Here is a 16,358-nt window from a genome sequence, read left to right as displayed (position 1 = left end):
TTGGATGCTTTAATGCTCAGCATCACATTGTCTTTGTTGACACAAGCCACCAAGAAATGTGAGTCTGAAACTTCAGTTTTAAGTGCATGGGAACCAATAAGTAATTGGGTAGTGGCGGGAGAGCAATCTCCCACTGTCAGCTCACAGCTCTCATGTACTCATTGACTGAAAGTGTAACAGGAGTTGGAAGCCACTTCCATATAAAGTGACAATTCATGTGACAAACACAGCCGGAGGTTTCTTGGCCCAACCAGCTCCCAAGGAATGGAAAGGTGCGGACACTGAGCTGTCTACTCTCTTGTCATGTCAATACCTTAGGAGAAGGGTTGTGTGGGACACAGTAAGATGTGTATTGCCCCTAACAGGCTGTGCACAAACAAGGAATGTCCAGCCATGACACCAATACACTCCAAACTCCCATGAGTGCTTTTAGCAGGTTGGGGTAGAGGAAAATTAAAATTTACTATGCTATTTAAGTTCGGTGGAGACAGTTACAAATTATTTGCACCAATCCTGGGGAATAAAACAGACACTGTAAAAGGGCTTTTGTTAAAAGGGATCATTCACTAAATACTAGAATGGAGAAAACCAGGAATGTAAAATGAACTTGGAATGACCTTTGCCAGATCATGTGGCAAAAAAATTATTTACAGTACTGATTTATACAGGAAAGTCTAAATCTTTGACTACCATATGTATCGTATATGTATTCTATAGTTGTTAACTTAGGTTATATGAGCCCAGAAGTAACACAGGTATCTTCTATTTCCATTCTTCTTCAATGTTATGCTCAGTAATTACTCACCCCAATGGTTCTTGACAAAAGAAACAAAAATTAACAGGTATTTTAAGTTAAACTAATTTTCCTTTTGCCCCTAAATCCCTGAAGGGAAATCAGAAAACCTGGCATGAATTTCAACCAGTGTTTAAAGTTCTGCTTATCTGATATATCTGCAGATTCATATTCCATCACGCCTGCTATACTTCCTTCTCCAGTCTTATTTTCAGTAAGAACAAGTGATGCCAAATGTATAATTTATTCCTACAAAACTACAATACCAGCCAAAGAAAAACCCAAGAAACCACTTTTTTCCAAGTGCAAACATCAGTGCTTACAGTTTTTCATAATTAGAGTTAAATAAGCTGTTCCACTGAGAAGTTTGATACGGTTGCCATGTTAGAGCTTGACAGCATTTTTCCAAAGCTGCATTCTGTCCATCACTGTCATATTCTTGCATTTCAGCTGCATAGTCCTTAACAGTTGCTGCAGAGAGATAGTGACAATTCAGTTATTACTTTTTTGATTAGCCAAAAGCCCTGCATAAACATTTTTATAAATATATTTCCATATATATACATACATATAAAGCACAAATCTATTGCATATATATTTAAATCCGACTGTCCTTCGCAGTTATTCCAAAAGATGCGTTATATTCCCTTGCCCCAGAAAATAAATTTTTCAGCTTTCCTGATCTGCAAAATATTATACAAGAAGCACTTCCTATTTTTATTCTCTCCAAAAGGATGGATAGTTTCCTTTGGGGGGACGAGGGCCGGGAGGGAAGCCATGCATTTTACTGTAAATCTGCAACACTGCAAGAAGCAATTTAGCAAAATAATTACATATGTTTCCCATTCTCTCTACTACAGGTTTAAATTGAATATACTCCAACTCACTGCAACAGGTACTTTGTTCCAGAGCAGGAGGCATGGTTTTCAAATAGTAAGCACATTAATCACTACATCTGTTTGACTGGTTAATGCTTTCTGAGATTTTATATATCTTATGAAAATAGAGGAGAATGTGATGAGACACACAGATATATGGACTACAGTAAGGTCAGGAGAAAATATGTCATTGAGCATAGAAGCTAAGATCCACCCACGGCCAGAGACAGCACAGTAAGATACGGCCTACAGAATCATTTCAGGCCCAAGCTTCATGTGCAATTCCCCACTTCTGACATACAGCAGAGTGAAAATATAAGAAAAAACCCACAGTAAAGAAATTCACACCTCATTTCTAAATGATCCCCATGCTATTTTAACCAATGGCTGCGTTCTTTCTCCAATAGCATGTGTCTGTGTGATTTTATTAACAGTGACTCCCAAGAAAAACATATTTCAAAGCTTTACGTATCAAAAACAGTAATAGCAATTTTAGATACAGAAGCATCTGCTCATCCTCTCTTTCCAGCAGTGGTAGACTTAGAGGACTAGTCACAATCAAGCAACATTGATCAAATAAAAGAAACCAAAGGAAAAATAACCTACTAAATCCAGTTGCTACTCATTAAAAGTATTCTAAAAGATTGATTTAATGCTGAAAAATAACTTACTCGGAAGAAATAACATGCAACTCTCAGATTTTCCACAAGCAGACAAGGGTGAAATTCCTCAGATAATCTGTTTGTTATAAACTGTTCATTCACAGAGAGCCTCACCCTTCATAGAAGCTGATACATTTCTGTACATGCCTGATAATCTTTTTTGTATCAATTGGTATAAGCTTAGGATTTTTATCTTGATAAAACAATGAACCGAATTAATTTGGGGAAGGGGCGGGGAAGAACACACAGCTTTTACCAAGCTTGTGCATGCATACACTTTGTAGAAAAAACATGGATTTGAGATGATAAAGGGAAACTGCAATCTGATTGCTCATCTACCACATCAGTTCCCTGTTAAACTGACCCAAGATGGTTTCTTTGCCCAGCCAATTTAGCGCCAAGCAAAGCCAGCAGTGTACGGTATCATCTGTGTACTGCAGGCTCACACACTAAGAAGGGCAGAATATTTCGTCCAGAGAGTCCTCAGGAAACATGAACCTGTAACACTCCTTCTCTCTTCGCCAAATATAAATAGGGCCTGGTTTTCAAAAATGCTGAAAAGGTAAATTCCTCCAAACCTGGTAGTGGAGTACAGACTGTTAATGCCACTACCTTTTCAGAGCCAGCAGGAGCTGTGCTCTTAAAATATTTACTTGTCTATGGCATGAAACATTAAATTTGATCTTCGCACAGTTGCTTACCTTGTCTGGAGTCCTGAGACCGGACTGGAGAATCAGTGGCATCTCCCAGTAATTGTGAGAGCTTCCTTTTTTTGCCTGACACTGCAGAAACACTTCTTTAAAAACACACATTGCATTACTCATTTGTAAGTTTAAATACAGTTGTTACAGAATCACAAGAAGAGAACACCAAGGTATCTAATTCTAACTGTACTGTCATCCAAATTCTGATTTGCCGGGAGAGGAGACTGTTGTTGGCTTTTTAAAACTGAATTATGCAATTTTTCCTCCCAAAACATAAGTTAGTTTATTTTTTTATTTCCTATGAATAGAGAATAGATCTCTTTTCAAAAATTTACACAGTGCATAAGCGTCAGGGTTTTACTGTTTCCTGACATTTGCAGTAAAATCACAGCTTTATCTTGAGTAATTGTACTGCACCGAGCATGAGCTCATTTTCCTTCTTATACAGAAAACACCAGCAGCAGTTAAACTAATGCATTAATGAAGATATCTCAAGGGGAAACTGCTGGGTAACAGTTTTCCCCTTTTCCAGGAAGTGAGATTTCCAAAAATGCTCCTTTGTGTAAAGGGAAAAAAACCTTGTTCCAAAGTTCTGCTATTACAAAATATAAACGAGAATATCCTGACAGATAGTCACTCCTTCTGGATGGGGGAAAAACCAAGACAAACTCCAGGTCTCAGTCAGGCCCAGTAGGTACTCAAACTAAGGTTTCTCCACGAGTAGAAGAAAAGCCTTCCCACCACATTAATTGTTATTCTTTTTCTAGGTTTGCTCCGAAGTTCCACATTTGGTAAAGAAGTATTTTGTATCTTAAGTTGCAATAACCAAAGTATTCCCTCAAAAAATAATGATTTTGACTAGCGGGGCACCTTCTACTGGAAAACAAAGAACACAAATAGCTGCAGTGAGAAACCCAGGTCCAGCTTCCTTCCCCCACATCACATGTAACACGTAATTGAGGTCTGTACAGGAGAGAGAGCATCTGCAAGCCCAGGACTAACGCTGATGAATTCACATTTCTCTCTGCATAACCAGGGAGGTACCCCTCTGGCACGCGTCAGTCAGTTATCATGGTATCAGGTATCATGGCTGGATGCTTGCACTAGCCAGTGTATTTTAAATAATTAAGCATCCACAACATGCGAGTGGGTGAATATGGCAGATGGGATATGAATACCATTTCACTTGTTTACATAGATATGACTTCTTTTTTTCCTCTCATGCCACTTGTCAGAACACTTACAAGATACTTATGGACAAATCCCTACAATAGGTATTGCAAAACGCCTGAATATTTTTATAATCCAGTTATGAAGCACCTGTTGATCCCACCTTAGCCTTGTAATGTTTTAACGACTGAAATCCATTCCTATTTCCAATCTGAACGTCAATCAAGGTATTTAAAGAAACCTCAACCACAAGTGTCTCAAAAACGTCTGAACACTGCCATCCAGTGGAAAACCCTACACCCACGGGGATTTTACACCAGTCTTAAACCGTGTCTTCTACCAGCTCTACTTTTTTTTGTATCTGTCTCATCCTTTGCATAAAAGCTTTATCATTTACCCAGAAATCTGAGACGCATTTGGCTGAAAGTATGAATAATTAAAACCCAAACAGCTGGAGGATGCAGAATGATTCCAAGGAGTCATAGCATTGTCTGTCTTCAGACAGCAGCCTTGGGGGATGCCACAGGGAGGCCCACCAGCATTGGGGTCAGAGTTAGTCTCCATGAACCTGCAGGGAAGCTTGCTGGGTGCCACAGCAGATGGGCACGGGAGTGGAAGCTGCAGCCCACTGGGCCACGTAGTGTCATACCATGTGGCTGCAAGAAGTAAACAGACAAGAAAGTAAGGAGAAAGAAGAGGCGCAAGAAACCTTCCTATGAGCTTGGGAGAGGCAGGATACATGTGACCTACTCTGGAGCTGTGGCGGAGAACACGGTTCCGATCCAGAGTCTGGTGGGGAGTCTGGCAACTGGCTTTGCCTAGGGATGAAAAAGAGAGATTTTAATTTCTACTGGGAGGAGACATGGAGGATGACCACAAGGCAACGCTGAAAGCAGCTGGAGGGGGACCACCAGGCTACTGACAAGGGCCTCCAGGAAGCATTAATCACCATGGCTGCCGCCCCTTCTCACAGGAGCAATGTCACTTACACTTCATCAGACCATCTCCTGTGGCTCTCTACCTCTCCCCCGCACAGGGAGGGCCCATCCCCACCAGCTCTTGCGCATGTCCTCCTCCATGACCCGCTGAGTTCAAGCCTCATTCCTTCCCATGAGCCATTCTTCAGTTACCTCCGGGCACACCAGCGACTCTGAGCACAGAGATCATGAGGGCTTTAAACCCATTCTCTATAGACTACGGGTTAAAGATCTGTAGCACCTTCATGCGCTGGCTGATTTCTTAAGACCTTAGTTTGGCCAAAGCGCTCTCGGCCCCTGTCAGACGGTAGCAGGCCCCATTTTAGCGCCTCGCTCAGCACCAGGAGGGGCAGCCCAAGCCCGGAGGGGAGCAGTGGCTGCCGCACAGCGGGGGAAGTCCATCTGCCCAGTTTGAAACAAGAGCTTTTACAAGCTGATCGAAACAATCCAGAAGCTTAATGTGGGGTTTCCACAGGTGGCGAGCTCCCTTCCCTCTTTCCGGTCCCACACAATCTTCCGGTTCCATTTGTAAGAACATAATGGGGGGACTGATAATTAGTATATTCTATGCCTAAATCATGAAAAAACTGAAAATAGACAGTACTAACAAGTCCATCCCAAAAGCCTCCTAAAAGCTTCAAAAACAAACAAAACAAACAAAAAAACCTCTCATTCCTCACAGAAAACAAGCCATGCCATTCCATCGCGTTTTAACACAAACACCATTGCTGACTGATTATTTATACTGCTTGAATTTATCACTGCGGGGGGGGGGGGGGGGGAGGGGCGGATCTCGACGCGCTGCTGAAACCTGAACAAAGAATAACTCGTCACGGCGGGACGGGGAGGGTCTGGGCAGCGGTGGCCGCTCGCTGCGCTGTGGGGCGCCGGCCGTTAGCCGCTCCCCGCCGCCATAACCCGCTCCCAGCCGCCCCTCGCCCGCCACAGCCCCAGCCAGCCAATCAGCGGCGGCCGCGGCGGCGCGCGCGGAGCGGCGGCTGGCCGGGCGAGCGGCCGCGGCGCTGAGGAGGCCATGGCCGGGGGGAACCGTGGCCGGGGGGTGCGCTCCGGCCCCAGCGGCCACCCTGGCGTGCGCCACGCCGGAACGGGGACCCCCGAGGGGATTGCGGGCTGGGAGCGACCCACGCCGGAGCCGAGGAAAACGAGTAAGGAGCGAGGAGCGGGAAGGAGAAGCCGTTACGCAGTGCACCGGCGGCAGTGGGAGGCACCGGGGGTGTGTGAGGGAGGGCGGTGACAAGGGGAGCGGGAAGGATGGAGAAGCGCTCGGTTTAAATTGAGCCTCGAAAAGGCAGGGGAAGGAGGGGTGGGGGAAGGGATGTTTCCCTGAGTGTTTGATTATTTATATTCTCTTTTTCTCAATGCACGAACCAGTGATCAAAAGGTTGTGTTAATTGGTAACGAATTAAAGTGAACATTTCTTGAGCCTAGGCTCTCTTGCCCACGGCAAAGGGTGCTCAGAAAGCGTAGATCCATGCAGCGCCCCATGTAGTACCGTCGTCCAGCAGCCTCCATGTCACCTGCCATAAAGACACCTGCCGACAAAACACGACACCAGGCCAAGTTCAGGAAGAGCTGGGCTGCTTTCCCCTGCTACACAGAGCTACATAAGCAAGAGGCTCATCTCCCAGTTCACGTCCTATGCAGGGCCACCTCCACAAACGCTCAGGGTTGTTGGTAATCAGCACTGCACAGGGCAACACCCTTGTCACCCTGGTGAGGCAAGGTCCCTGCATGGCACAGCACCTTCAAACCCTAGGTGGGAGCATTACAGGGAGCAAGTGCAGAGGCACAGCGAGGGGAAGGCACTGACAGGCATTATGAGAGCCAGGGACTGGAGGCAGGACAGAGGAATCCTGGCTGGGAACCAAGAAATTCCACGTGATTCACAGCCACCTCTTTGCCAAACCCCGTAGCCAAGCAGGAAAGATTTATGTTTTAACACCCCAGCTTGGAGAGGATGTCGTGGAAAGCCAAACAACTTAAGTGTGGGCTGTGATTTTTAGTGTTCACTGGGTTTTGTCACTGAAACAGGTAAATCTCTGAAAACATGACCTCTCATTATTCCTTTCTAAAGAACTTCAGGCACACTACTGTGTACAAGAACATGTCAGCCCGTATTTTACTGTGCAGCATTCGCCTGATTTTCAGGCAGCAAGTGAGTGTTCCCTTGTGTGCCGCTGACACTGAGCTTTGCTCTCAGCTTGACTCCCAACAGCTCACCCTGTTCACATACCTGAGGTTTGAGAGAAGATTCTTGGTAATTTACTCTTTGGTACCTATGCTTGGTTATATTGTATTACATCTTCCTGTGATGCTTTGTTGTGCTTTTACACTTACAGTGTTTCTCCTGTCAGACAGTCTGTAAAAAATTACTCTCTTAGGGCGAGTTCCCACACTATGTAGCAAAACCACTTCATTCCTTCTGCATTGAAAATAGGAGCATCCTAAGTCAACAGCAGACCACTTCAGACCACATCCACAACACTACATTTTGCATTAGCTTCAAATACATAGTTATTCTTAAAAAATAAATTTAAAAATTCCAAATTAGAATAATCCTTGGTGTCCTTCAAAACAAATTTTCTGATACTTTTAAATACTGTGTCTACTGCTCTAAACATTGTTTTCAACTTTTAGTAGAGAGTTAGTAAACATTTGAATTATTTTTTTCTGTGGGTTACTTGATCCATAGCTACTGAATGCCAAATGTGCTGTGTAAAATTTAAAAAGATACATCCTTAGAAGTCCAAAACTTCCCTTCTACATACTTGGTTCATGTTCCTATTTTCAAAGGCTGCCTTGGGTACTCGATTTGTGCTTTAAGTTAGTCTTTCAGTAAAATGCACAGACAGAAGCTTTCTAGGAGAAAGAAAGTATTCGTGAAGTACAGAGATAGTAGGGATATTTCTGCAAGTTGGAACTTTACTGAAACCGGTATTGTGCTTTTTGAGGAAAAAATGTTCTGTAGTTGAAATGATTCTGTATTACAGACCTAGTATATCAATTAAATGCCTACGTGGGAAAGACATGGCGACCCTTGTTCTCCTTTCAGTGCTGAAGAGTAAGCTAGTACTGCAGGAAAAGACAAGGAGATCACATGGTGCTTTACATGTGGTGCAGTAGGAGAATAAATGTAACGGCAATGGCCTGTCTGATGCAAGATGGTCTTTGATGGAGACTTCCAGATGCACCCAAGACCTTGGTGGTAACAGCATCCTTTCCATTGCAGACTGCATTCAGTATTGCGGGTGCCGTTATGTTGATCTGCATTTAATATTTTTCTTCTTTGACATGTTTTGGCAAGTTCCTTTATGAGATTCTGTTCTGTTTATGCACAAATAGTCTGCAGTACAGACAAATACTTCATAATTTTACTTTTAGAGATCTAACGATTCAGTAAATGTTCTTCTTAATCCCATAATTAATGAAGTATTACTGTAGTATCGGTGTAAAATCCCGTTGGGCCTCCAGATTGTTTTCTTGGCATGTGAATACTTAGTAGCACTGCAACTAAAATATCTAACATACCTAGGCTACATAATAGCATATCTATACACATTTATATTTCTGCTATGTTTTGGGTATAAAAGCAAAAGAATAACATTTTAATGCTGCCATACAGGAGTTCAATAATCTGTTTAACCTGCATCACGTTTAGTCACTCTAAAAATAAAGGTTATGTATATTTGTATACAACCACCTCTTCATTCTTCTTTTCTTTTATAGCATGGGCAGAGAGACAGTCATTTCATTATTCATGATTTAGAGGGGGTAGAAGCCTATTTAGCCCACTGTAAGTAAATACGGGTGCTGCTGAGTGTGTCCCGAATGAATCCCATGTTTAATTATTTTTAAAACATCCCCTCTTCCTCTGCTTCTTGGCAAGTGCAAGTGTCAGCCCATTAATAATATGACTGAACAATAGTCACCTGACAGTTGTCTAGATGAAAGATTTGGGTTTGAAGTCTTTGATAGATCTGTACTGCATAACTTTCCACCCTTGACCATGACCCTTTGCATCTCTTAAAGTTAATCTCAGAAGAGATTAATGGACAGTTTATCTGTTCTGAATGAAGCATTAGGATGAAAACAGTAGCCCTGCTTCCCTCAAATTGGGAGATTTACATTATTCTCTCAATTTATTAGACATTAAGTCTCACTTATATCACTTATTCTGTACATAAACACTAATCTCGCACTTACAGGAACGTTAAAATAACAGCTTTGCATTTCATGCCACAATTAGCGTAACAGTTGTGAATTATCCCAGACTTCATTATCATTCATTCTGTTGAACAAGACAACAACCATATTTCCATTACTGTCTTCAGTTCATTTTTCCAAGTCATCCTATACAGCTTCAAGTAAGTAACAATATCGAGAGTGCCACAGTTCTCTTGAAGCTCCAATTTCAGTTCTGACTGTTGCGTTCTGATTTTATCATGGCACTAATGAAAGCAATTCTAGAGATGTTGCTAAGGAGAGGAAGTACATGTTGCTGTAATACTTACAAAGTTCCAAACTCTACGTCACTACTGATGAATTCTTCCAACATACTTGTATCCACCATGGGATTCTCCAAGGCGCCATGGACATCTTGCCCTAAAATTAAAAACGTCAAAAAGACAGAATTTATGAGAGTGGAATTTGGAGGAGATCATCAGTACTTCAGATGAAATAACACTGCCTGCTCTCCTGCGCAAAGGAAAACCAAATCCGTCCTGTTAGTCAGCCTGGGAGAAAGGACAATGGGAAATGCAAAGTAAAAGGGGATGTGCAGGGGAAGACAAAGATGGTTTGACCATGGCAACCAGGCAAGCCCCAGCTCATGCATGGCATTAAGGCTTCACTGAATTGCCACAGCAAGGGGATGAAGGGCCCCAGCCTGCTACTGAAGAAGGGGGTTTGATGGTAAGTTTGTACTCTCGTACATTTGGATCAAAACAGGTGATTGGGTCAAAGCTCAGCCATTGTCACACACAGATCCACTTTCTGCATTAGAGCTGCAAGTGAGTTTCTGAAACACACAGTTTAAAAATACACCATCCTGAGCTTAGAGAAAGCAAAAATAAAGCTTTAGAAATGTTCGGTGGCTTCCTTTTATTCTCCCCCAAAAAGCAGCCCACTAACATGTTAAACGTTTTAATGAATAGAAAGGTTCAGTACTTTGTCCTTTGTTGCTTGGTAACTAAAGGCTGTAAACAGATTTTATGATTATAATGTCTCCGGAATTCATGACAACTTTTGTAGAAAGTCAACCGGAACTCTCTAAAAAAAAAAACACACGCGGAGAAGCACTCTGTAGGCTCCCCACCTCTCCAGCCAACCTTCCATAAACACGGGTGAGGCCAGTCAGAAAGCAAACAAGATAAGGACATGGAAGTTACTGCTCTCTCCAGCACATGGCTCTGTCCCACTGCTACACCAGATGAAATGGACTGGCCTACAAACCCGGAGCTGCCTGGCTCAGCCCCAAGCGGCTAACACCGACCTCTCCCCCTCAGCTCTGCAGTGGAGGGGGAGGATGCCAAAGGTCCATCGCTGTTGCTGAGCGCAGGAGCAGTAACTGCCAGTGGTGCTTTTACTGTCTTCTTGCTGTACCAGCATCAGATGTCCGCATGGCAAGGACTCGTGCCATAAAATTTCTGTTCTTTTCCCGATGTCTCTGTCTGACGCGGTTCCTTCTTGACCCAATGTTTAGATGTTACTTAACCGCAAGCAGCATCTAAAAATCCTTCCACCACCTTGCATGGGAATTCCCTCGTGTGTCTGTCTTAACACATAAATTCACATTGCTAATAAACATCAATTGCTTTGTGATCACAGATTAATCTAGGCATCGTTTGCTTATCACAGACTTAATTTTGGCTGCCTTTCACTGCGAGATAGCAACTCGCAGGTGCGCTGTTTGCATCCTTGGATCCCAATATATTGGCATCACATACAAATCTGTCCTCCGCACATCAGAGAAGGACAGATTCAATCAGTGCAGCGTACTTATTTGGCTCAGCAAAATTGTAACATGGAAAGTCTTGAGGTAGTGGTAACACGCTTTGCAAAACCAGCTGGAGAGTACCAAAGAGCCTGGCTTTCCTTTGCAGCCTTCCTCAGACTAGTTGGATTCTCGTCTTTTTGTTCTTCATGTCTGAATTTAGGATATCCCCCCTTGAATGTCAAACACTTCTCCTTTTGCTAATGTAATGTAGTCCACAGGGAAATGATTCAACCACCTTCTCTTCTTTTTACCTGTCTGTTCCTCATGTTCAAAGGGCTTGGCCCTCATGCAGAATAATTTTGTTATTAACATGAGGCTAGAGGTCAGATACGAAGTGTTTTTCCTGTACCACAAAACTAAGAATTCCTTATTCTGGCCAGAGACAAGGTCTTTCGAAGCACAGCTATGAATCAAACAAGGACAGGGCCTTTAATATGGGTGTCCCACAGTCCAGAGATCGGCTCTGTTGCTAAGTGGTGACAAGAGCAATATGTATCATCCCCTCTTAATCTCTCCACTTTGCATAAACAGTTAAATGGGGAGGAGGAGAAGGAAGGAATAAGTAATGCCAGTGCTGGGAGCGGAAGAAAGTACACCAGGAAGAAGATCGGCCACCACTAATGAAACCTTCTCAATGCAGGTTCACAGAGGGGCCAGTACATTTGGCCGCCCTGTAGAACTTGACTCTAAGAACTTTCTGTCTTCCTTTCTGATGTATTTTCCTAGCCTGTGGCATCACATGCTTGTATTGGCATCTGTTTCAGCAGCAGAGGAGCTGGTAGAATATGCAAATTCATTTAAAATAGTGGCCTCCATTTCACAGGCACTCTATCACAGTAAGTACTTAATAGATACGGGCTTTAGGATGTTGAAGCACACCAATACTTGGTTGGGAGTTTGTTTAGTGTTCTTGTTGCTCTCTGGAAGTACGCAAGCCAGGCGCTGCCCTGGACATTCGGTGGCTGCAAGAGCAGAGAACTGTGTGTTCTCTGTGGTGGGATGAGCCCTGCCGAGAGGCCCCTGGGAACACAGAGCCTCCTGCGCAGGACTATGTGCCCAGCAAAGAGCTGCCAGAGGACACGCGGAGTCAGCAGCCCTTATCAGCTTGTGCTCGGGGATCTCTGTTCCCAGTCCACACTCCACACCGCAGTGTGCCCAGATATCTCCAGGAAGAGTCTGCACCAGGTGACACGTTCAAGTTGAGTGTCACTGCGCAGAGGACTGCCAGCTACCCAAGAAACTGGTGAAAGATGAAAGGCCAAGATGGTGACTGTGTTTCATACGCAGTTGTTTGCAGAACAGAGACTGCAGTCATAAACAGCATATGACTGTATTTTTCCCGTTTCTCCATAAACTTGATGTTCTGTTGTTATCTCTCCTTCAATCTGAAGTCTAAAACCTCTCAGTTCTACCACCAGCTTCTGTTCCCCCATCCATTCTCGCCTAGCCTGTCCCCAGTCCCAACCCCAGGCCCCCAGGGAGCGGTCTGAACTCCAGCCTCCTGATCTGGCAGTCGCTTGCTTCATCTCTCTCTTCGGCAGCCATCCCCCCTCCTTTCCTCCAGTCCAGAGGCTGTAGTCACCTGGCTCCTGAGCTTCACTTCATACTCCACTCTTCAGTAGCCAACAGTCTCAATCCCTGAATCACCCACCTCGATTAATTCTCCCAGCACCTCCATGTAGTGCCTTACATACGACCGCATTTAAATCAATTGCCTCCTTTTCAGTAGTATCTAAATGCAAAGGGAAGGATTGGGGACAGAGAACCAGAAACTCCTTGCAGTACGTTTTATGTCTTTAATGGAACAGCTATTTCAGAGAAAGTCCCATGCAGTTGTGAATTTGGCTTGAACCACAGCCACCACTTTCCAAAGAAGTACCCAAATAACCAGGCTATTAGGGTGCTCTTTCATAGAATAGAATCATAGAATCATTTAGGTTGGAAAAAACCCTTGGGATCATCGAGTCCAACCATCATCTGCACTCTACAAAGTTCTCCCTTACACCATATCCCTTAACACCACATCTAAACGAGTCTTAAACACATCTAGGGATGGTGACTCCACCACCTCCCCAGGCAGCCTATTCCAGTGTCTGACCACTCTTTCTGTGAAGAATTTTTTCCTAATGTCCAGCCTAAACCTACCCTGCTGCAGCTTGAATCCATTCCCTCTTGTTCTATCACTAATTACCTGTGAGAAGAGACCAGCACCAACCTCTCTACAACGTCCTTTCAAGTAGTTGTAGAGCGCGATGAGGTCTCCCCTCAGCCTCCTCTTCCTCAAACTAAGCAGTCCCAGCTCCTTCCTTTCTGCAAACATAAATTCAGTCCGCGACCAATAAAATATTCTCTTAAGCTTTTTATATTGACTAAAAGTCAGTAATAAACTGATCGTTTCCTGACATTAAAACAGGATGCCAAGAGGTTCCCAGCCAAGTCCAACTATTTGTAGCAAAATCTGTATTAAAACATCAGCTATTCCATACAGGGAACAATCCTTAAATAACAGCTCGAGATGTAAAAAACCCACAGAGATCCTTAATAGCTGGTTGCTGAAAGGACAAATAACATTTGCTACAAACTCTTGCAACTTGAGGGAAATGTTTCTGCTTGAGAATTATTAACTGATTTTCATCTGAAGATAGTTTACCACTAAAACAGGCCTCAGCACTTTTATGAGCTCCACTATATGGGCTCAGTGGAAAGTCCAGCTGAACCTCATGGACTTACAGGAAGTCTTACTTAGGGAGCTGATAGTTCATAAGCTTCTTTCATGTTAAAGGACTCCACGTACTGGTGACTGCTTGAACTGTTCAAGATAGTCTAGTTCATTTTGACTGGAACAGACCTGGACTCACCGGTAAAAGCTGCTGGGCCAGCAGAACTACGGAGGGGAACGTCAGGCACACAGCAGCAATAAACAGGAAAGGGTTAAGGACAAAACCTCTGCAGGTGGCAGAACTGCAGCCAGCCAGGACATACCACAGTCAACTGCAGGAAGACCTGTAACACCCCAGCTGGTAAGGAGGGAGCTTCTGTCAAGGTAGATGGCTTTTTCCCAAAGTAACATCGTCCAGAGAAACAAATCTTATCCTGAATATTTTAAATTTCTCATTTCATCTTTTATTCCTGTTCCAATCTCTCATCCTTAAAATGGCATGAGACACCTTTGTGGTTTAAGTGTTTTGTGTTTAATAGCATGTCTGTTCTGTAGCTTAGTTTATTTACAGAGAGCTCTTAACTATAATACCAGGAGCATGAATATACAGGGAGATGGTGATTCCACTAAGAACCTTCTTTAGAGCACAGAGAGCACCAAGACCAAACACACGCATTTCAGGCACCTCAGTGCTCCTTCCAACAACAACAAAAAACAGAAGACAGAGTTTATCAGTGTAACTAGGTTCGCCTTCATTCTGTTTCTCAACCCATTGATAACATCAGCAAGAACAGACAGCTCTGCTACACATGGACAGGCACAGGAGCTAATCAGGAGCTCTGACCTTCTCCTGACAAACAGGAAGTTACTGATTAAAAAACCCAAGTATTTTTATTAAAAATTATTCATTTCAACTGAAATCATAGGAAAAACTGTTCGAAGATGAAATCTCTAGTGTGGGAGAAGTGAAACGAGACAGAGAAAGACAAGATCTTCCCAGACCAGCCACACAAGGAAAAGCCATTTACTCTTAAGAAAAAGCCAAGGTCAAATCCCAGTCAGAGTCGTATCTAATCCAAGAGTCCTATTGACTACTGAAAGTAGTGATCAACAGGAAAACAAACATTATCTCTTTGTCCTTGAAAGAGTCCTCCTATTTTAGACTGTCCCCTCTCGATATTGTAAACAGGACTTTAATGAGTGTCAAAAGAAATGTGCACTGTAAGGAACTAAAGCAATGGGGGAAATGGGACCTGTTTTGCCATTAATTTCAAATAAGCGTACAAAACAGATCTATAAGTGTGCTGAGTTGCCAGCTGGATGCATTTGGAAGCCAAACCTGAACCACTGACGAAGCAGAGAGACTTCCTCAGTGGCGGCATTCTCCACCCGATACTGCAGGACTCAGCTTTTTTTGTAGCCTTGAAAGACAATGTTCTAGCACTGCTATGACTAATCATGGAGGCCACCAAGCAGTTTATTGCTCTTGCTGCACGAGGTGGCATTATAAAGGCAACGCACAAGCTGTAGTGCTAAGCTGGAGAGAGGCCGTCAGTTAAAGTTCGCCTTAACGTTCAACAGTGAGGCTAACCCCTGCTTGAAAATAACGCAAACCCTGCTTTTAAATCAGCTTGTTCCCTTTTCCAACTTACCTGTGGTTTAACAGCAAGAGGATACCAGCTACTGCGTGCTGAATGAATGATTAGCTCTTGTAGCCTTGACACTTAACTAATCTCAGCGTCCCGATAACTAAAGTCATCCATCTGACAGCATCCCTGCACGGCGTTAGCAGACCTTTGTCATACTGTAGCACAGAACCACACAACATTACTGAGGAAACCTCCCAAGATGTTTCTTTTTCCCGCAATTAAATGGAATTGACAGGGCTTCTCCTCCTTACACCGCCCCAGACAGATGTTCTATCAAACTACCTTCTAAAAAGAGTTAAATCAGTAATTCTAGAATTACAATCAGTAATTCTCAGTAAAGAGCACACACAGTTAAAATATCCGAGACACCTTCTACCATCAAAGTATCATTGTCCAAAAGCCAACAGAACCTAGCCCAAACTCCCTAGAGAGTCCTGTTTTCCAAGTCAGTTCCTAAAAAAAATTTCCTGGTATTTTATATAATTCATGTCCAACCCTATTTTGAGCATTTAACAGCTCTACAGTGCAGTACTTGAACAAATAGCTTGATAAAAACAAATATGTTTCTGAAAGCAAAGCCAAGTCCGTTTGTTAGCTTTTGATCCCCGTGACTGAAGGTGAATTTAAGAAACGTGGTATGAATTTGCTAAAACCTATGGACACATTTTCTGGCTAGCAGCCCTAGACTGGGGTTCACTGATTTAAATTTCTTGGCTTAAATACATTTTCTTTATCAATGACAGAGAATCTTTACTTTCCTAGTTGGAAATTAAAACTCAAAAGTTTGAGTTGCCACCTCTCACTTTGGTCAACAGGCTGCCAGGAAAAAAAAAAATTTAAAAAAATCACT

At 43.3% G+C, this 16,358-nt stretch overlaps 1 protein-coding gene across 1 annotated transcript in view; it reads right to left on the bottom strand.

Annotated features, from left to right (window-relative positions):
- Nucleotides 1-16,358, bottom strand: part of MYRFL (myelin regulatory factor like) — a 44,518-nt gene that overhangs the window by 27,211 nt on the left and 949 nt on the right. The window contains exons 2-6 of the mRNA XM_074573097.1: nucleotides 9,717-9,807; nucleotides 4,958-5,025; nucleotides 4,605-4,863; nucleotides 3,035-3,126; nucleotides 1,117-1,264 (exon numbers count right to left, since the gene is read on the bottom strand). Of these exons, the coding sequence (XP_074429198.1) occupies nucleotides 1,117-1,264; nucleotides 3,035-3,126; nucleotides 4,605-4,863; nucleotides 4,958-5,025; nucleotides 9,717-9,807 (658 nt within the window). The remainder of the gene's footprint in view (nucleotides 1-1,116; nucleotides 1,265-3,034; nucleotides 3,127-4,604; nucleotides 4,864-4,957; nucleotides 5,026-9,716; nucleotides 9,808-16,358) is intronic.

The sequence above is a fragment of the Larus michahellis genome, chromosome 1, assembly GCF_964199755.1.
Source record: "Larus michahellis chromosome 1, bLarMic1.1, whole genome shotgun sequence".
NCBI classification, from domain to species: Eukaryota; Metazoa; Chordata; class Aves; order Charadriiformes; family Laridae; genus Larus; species Larus michahellis.
Note: the sequence above shows the minus strand (reverse complement) of the source record. Positions and strands in the feature narration are given on the sequence as shown.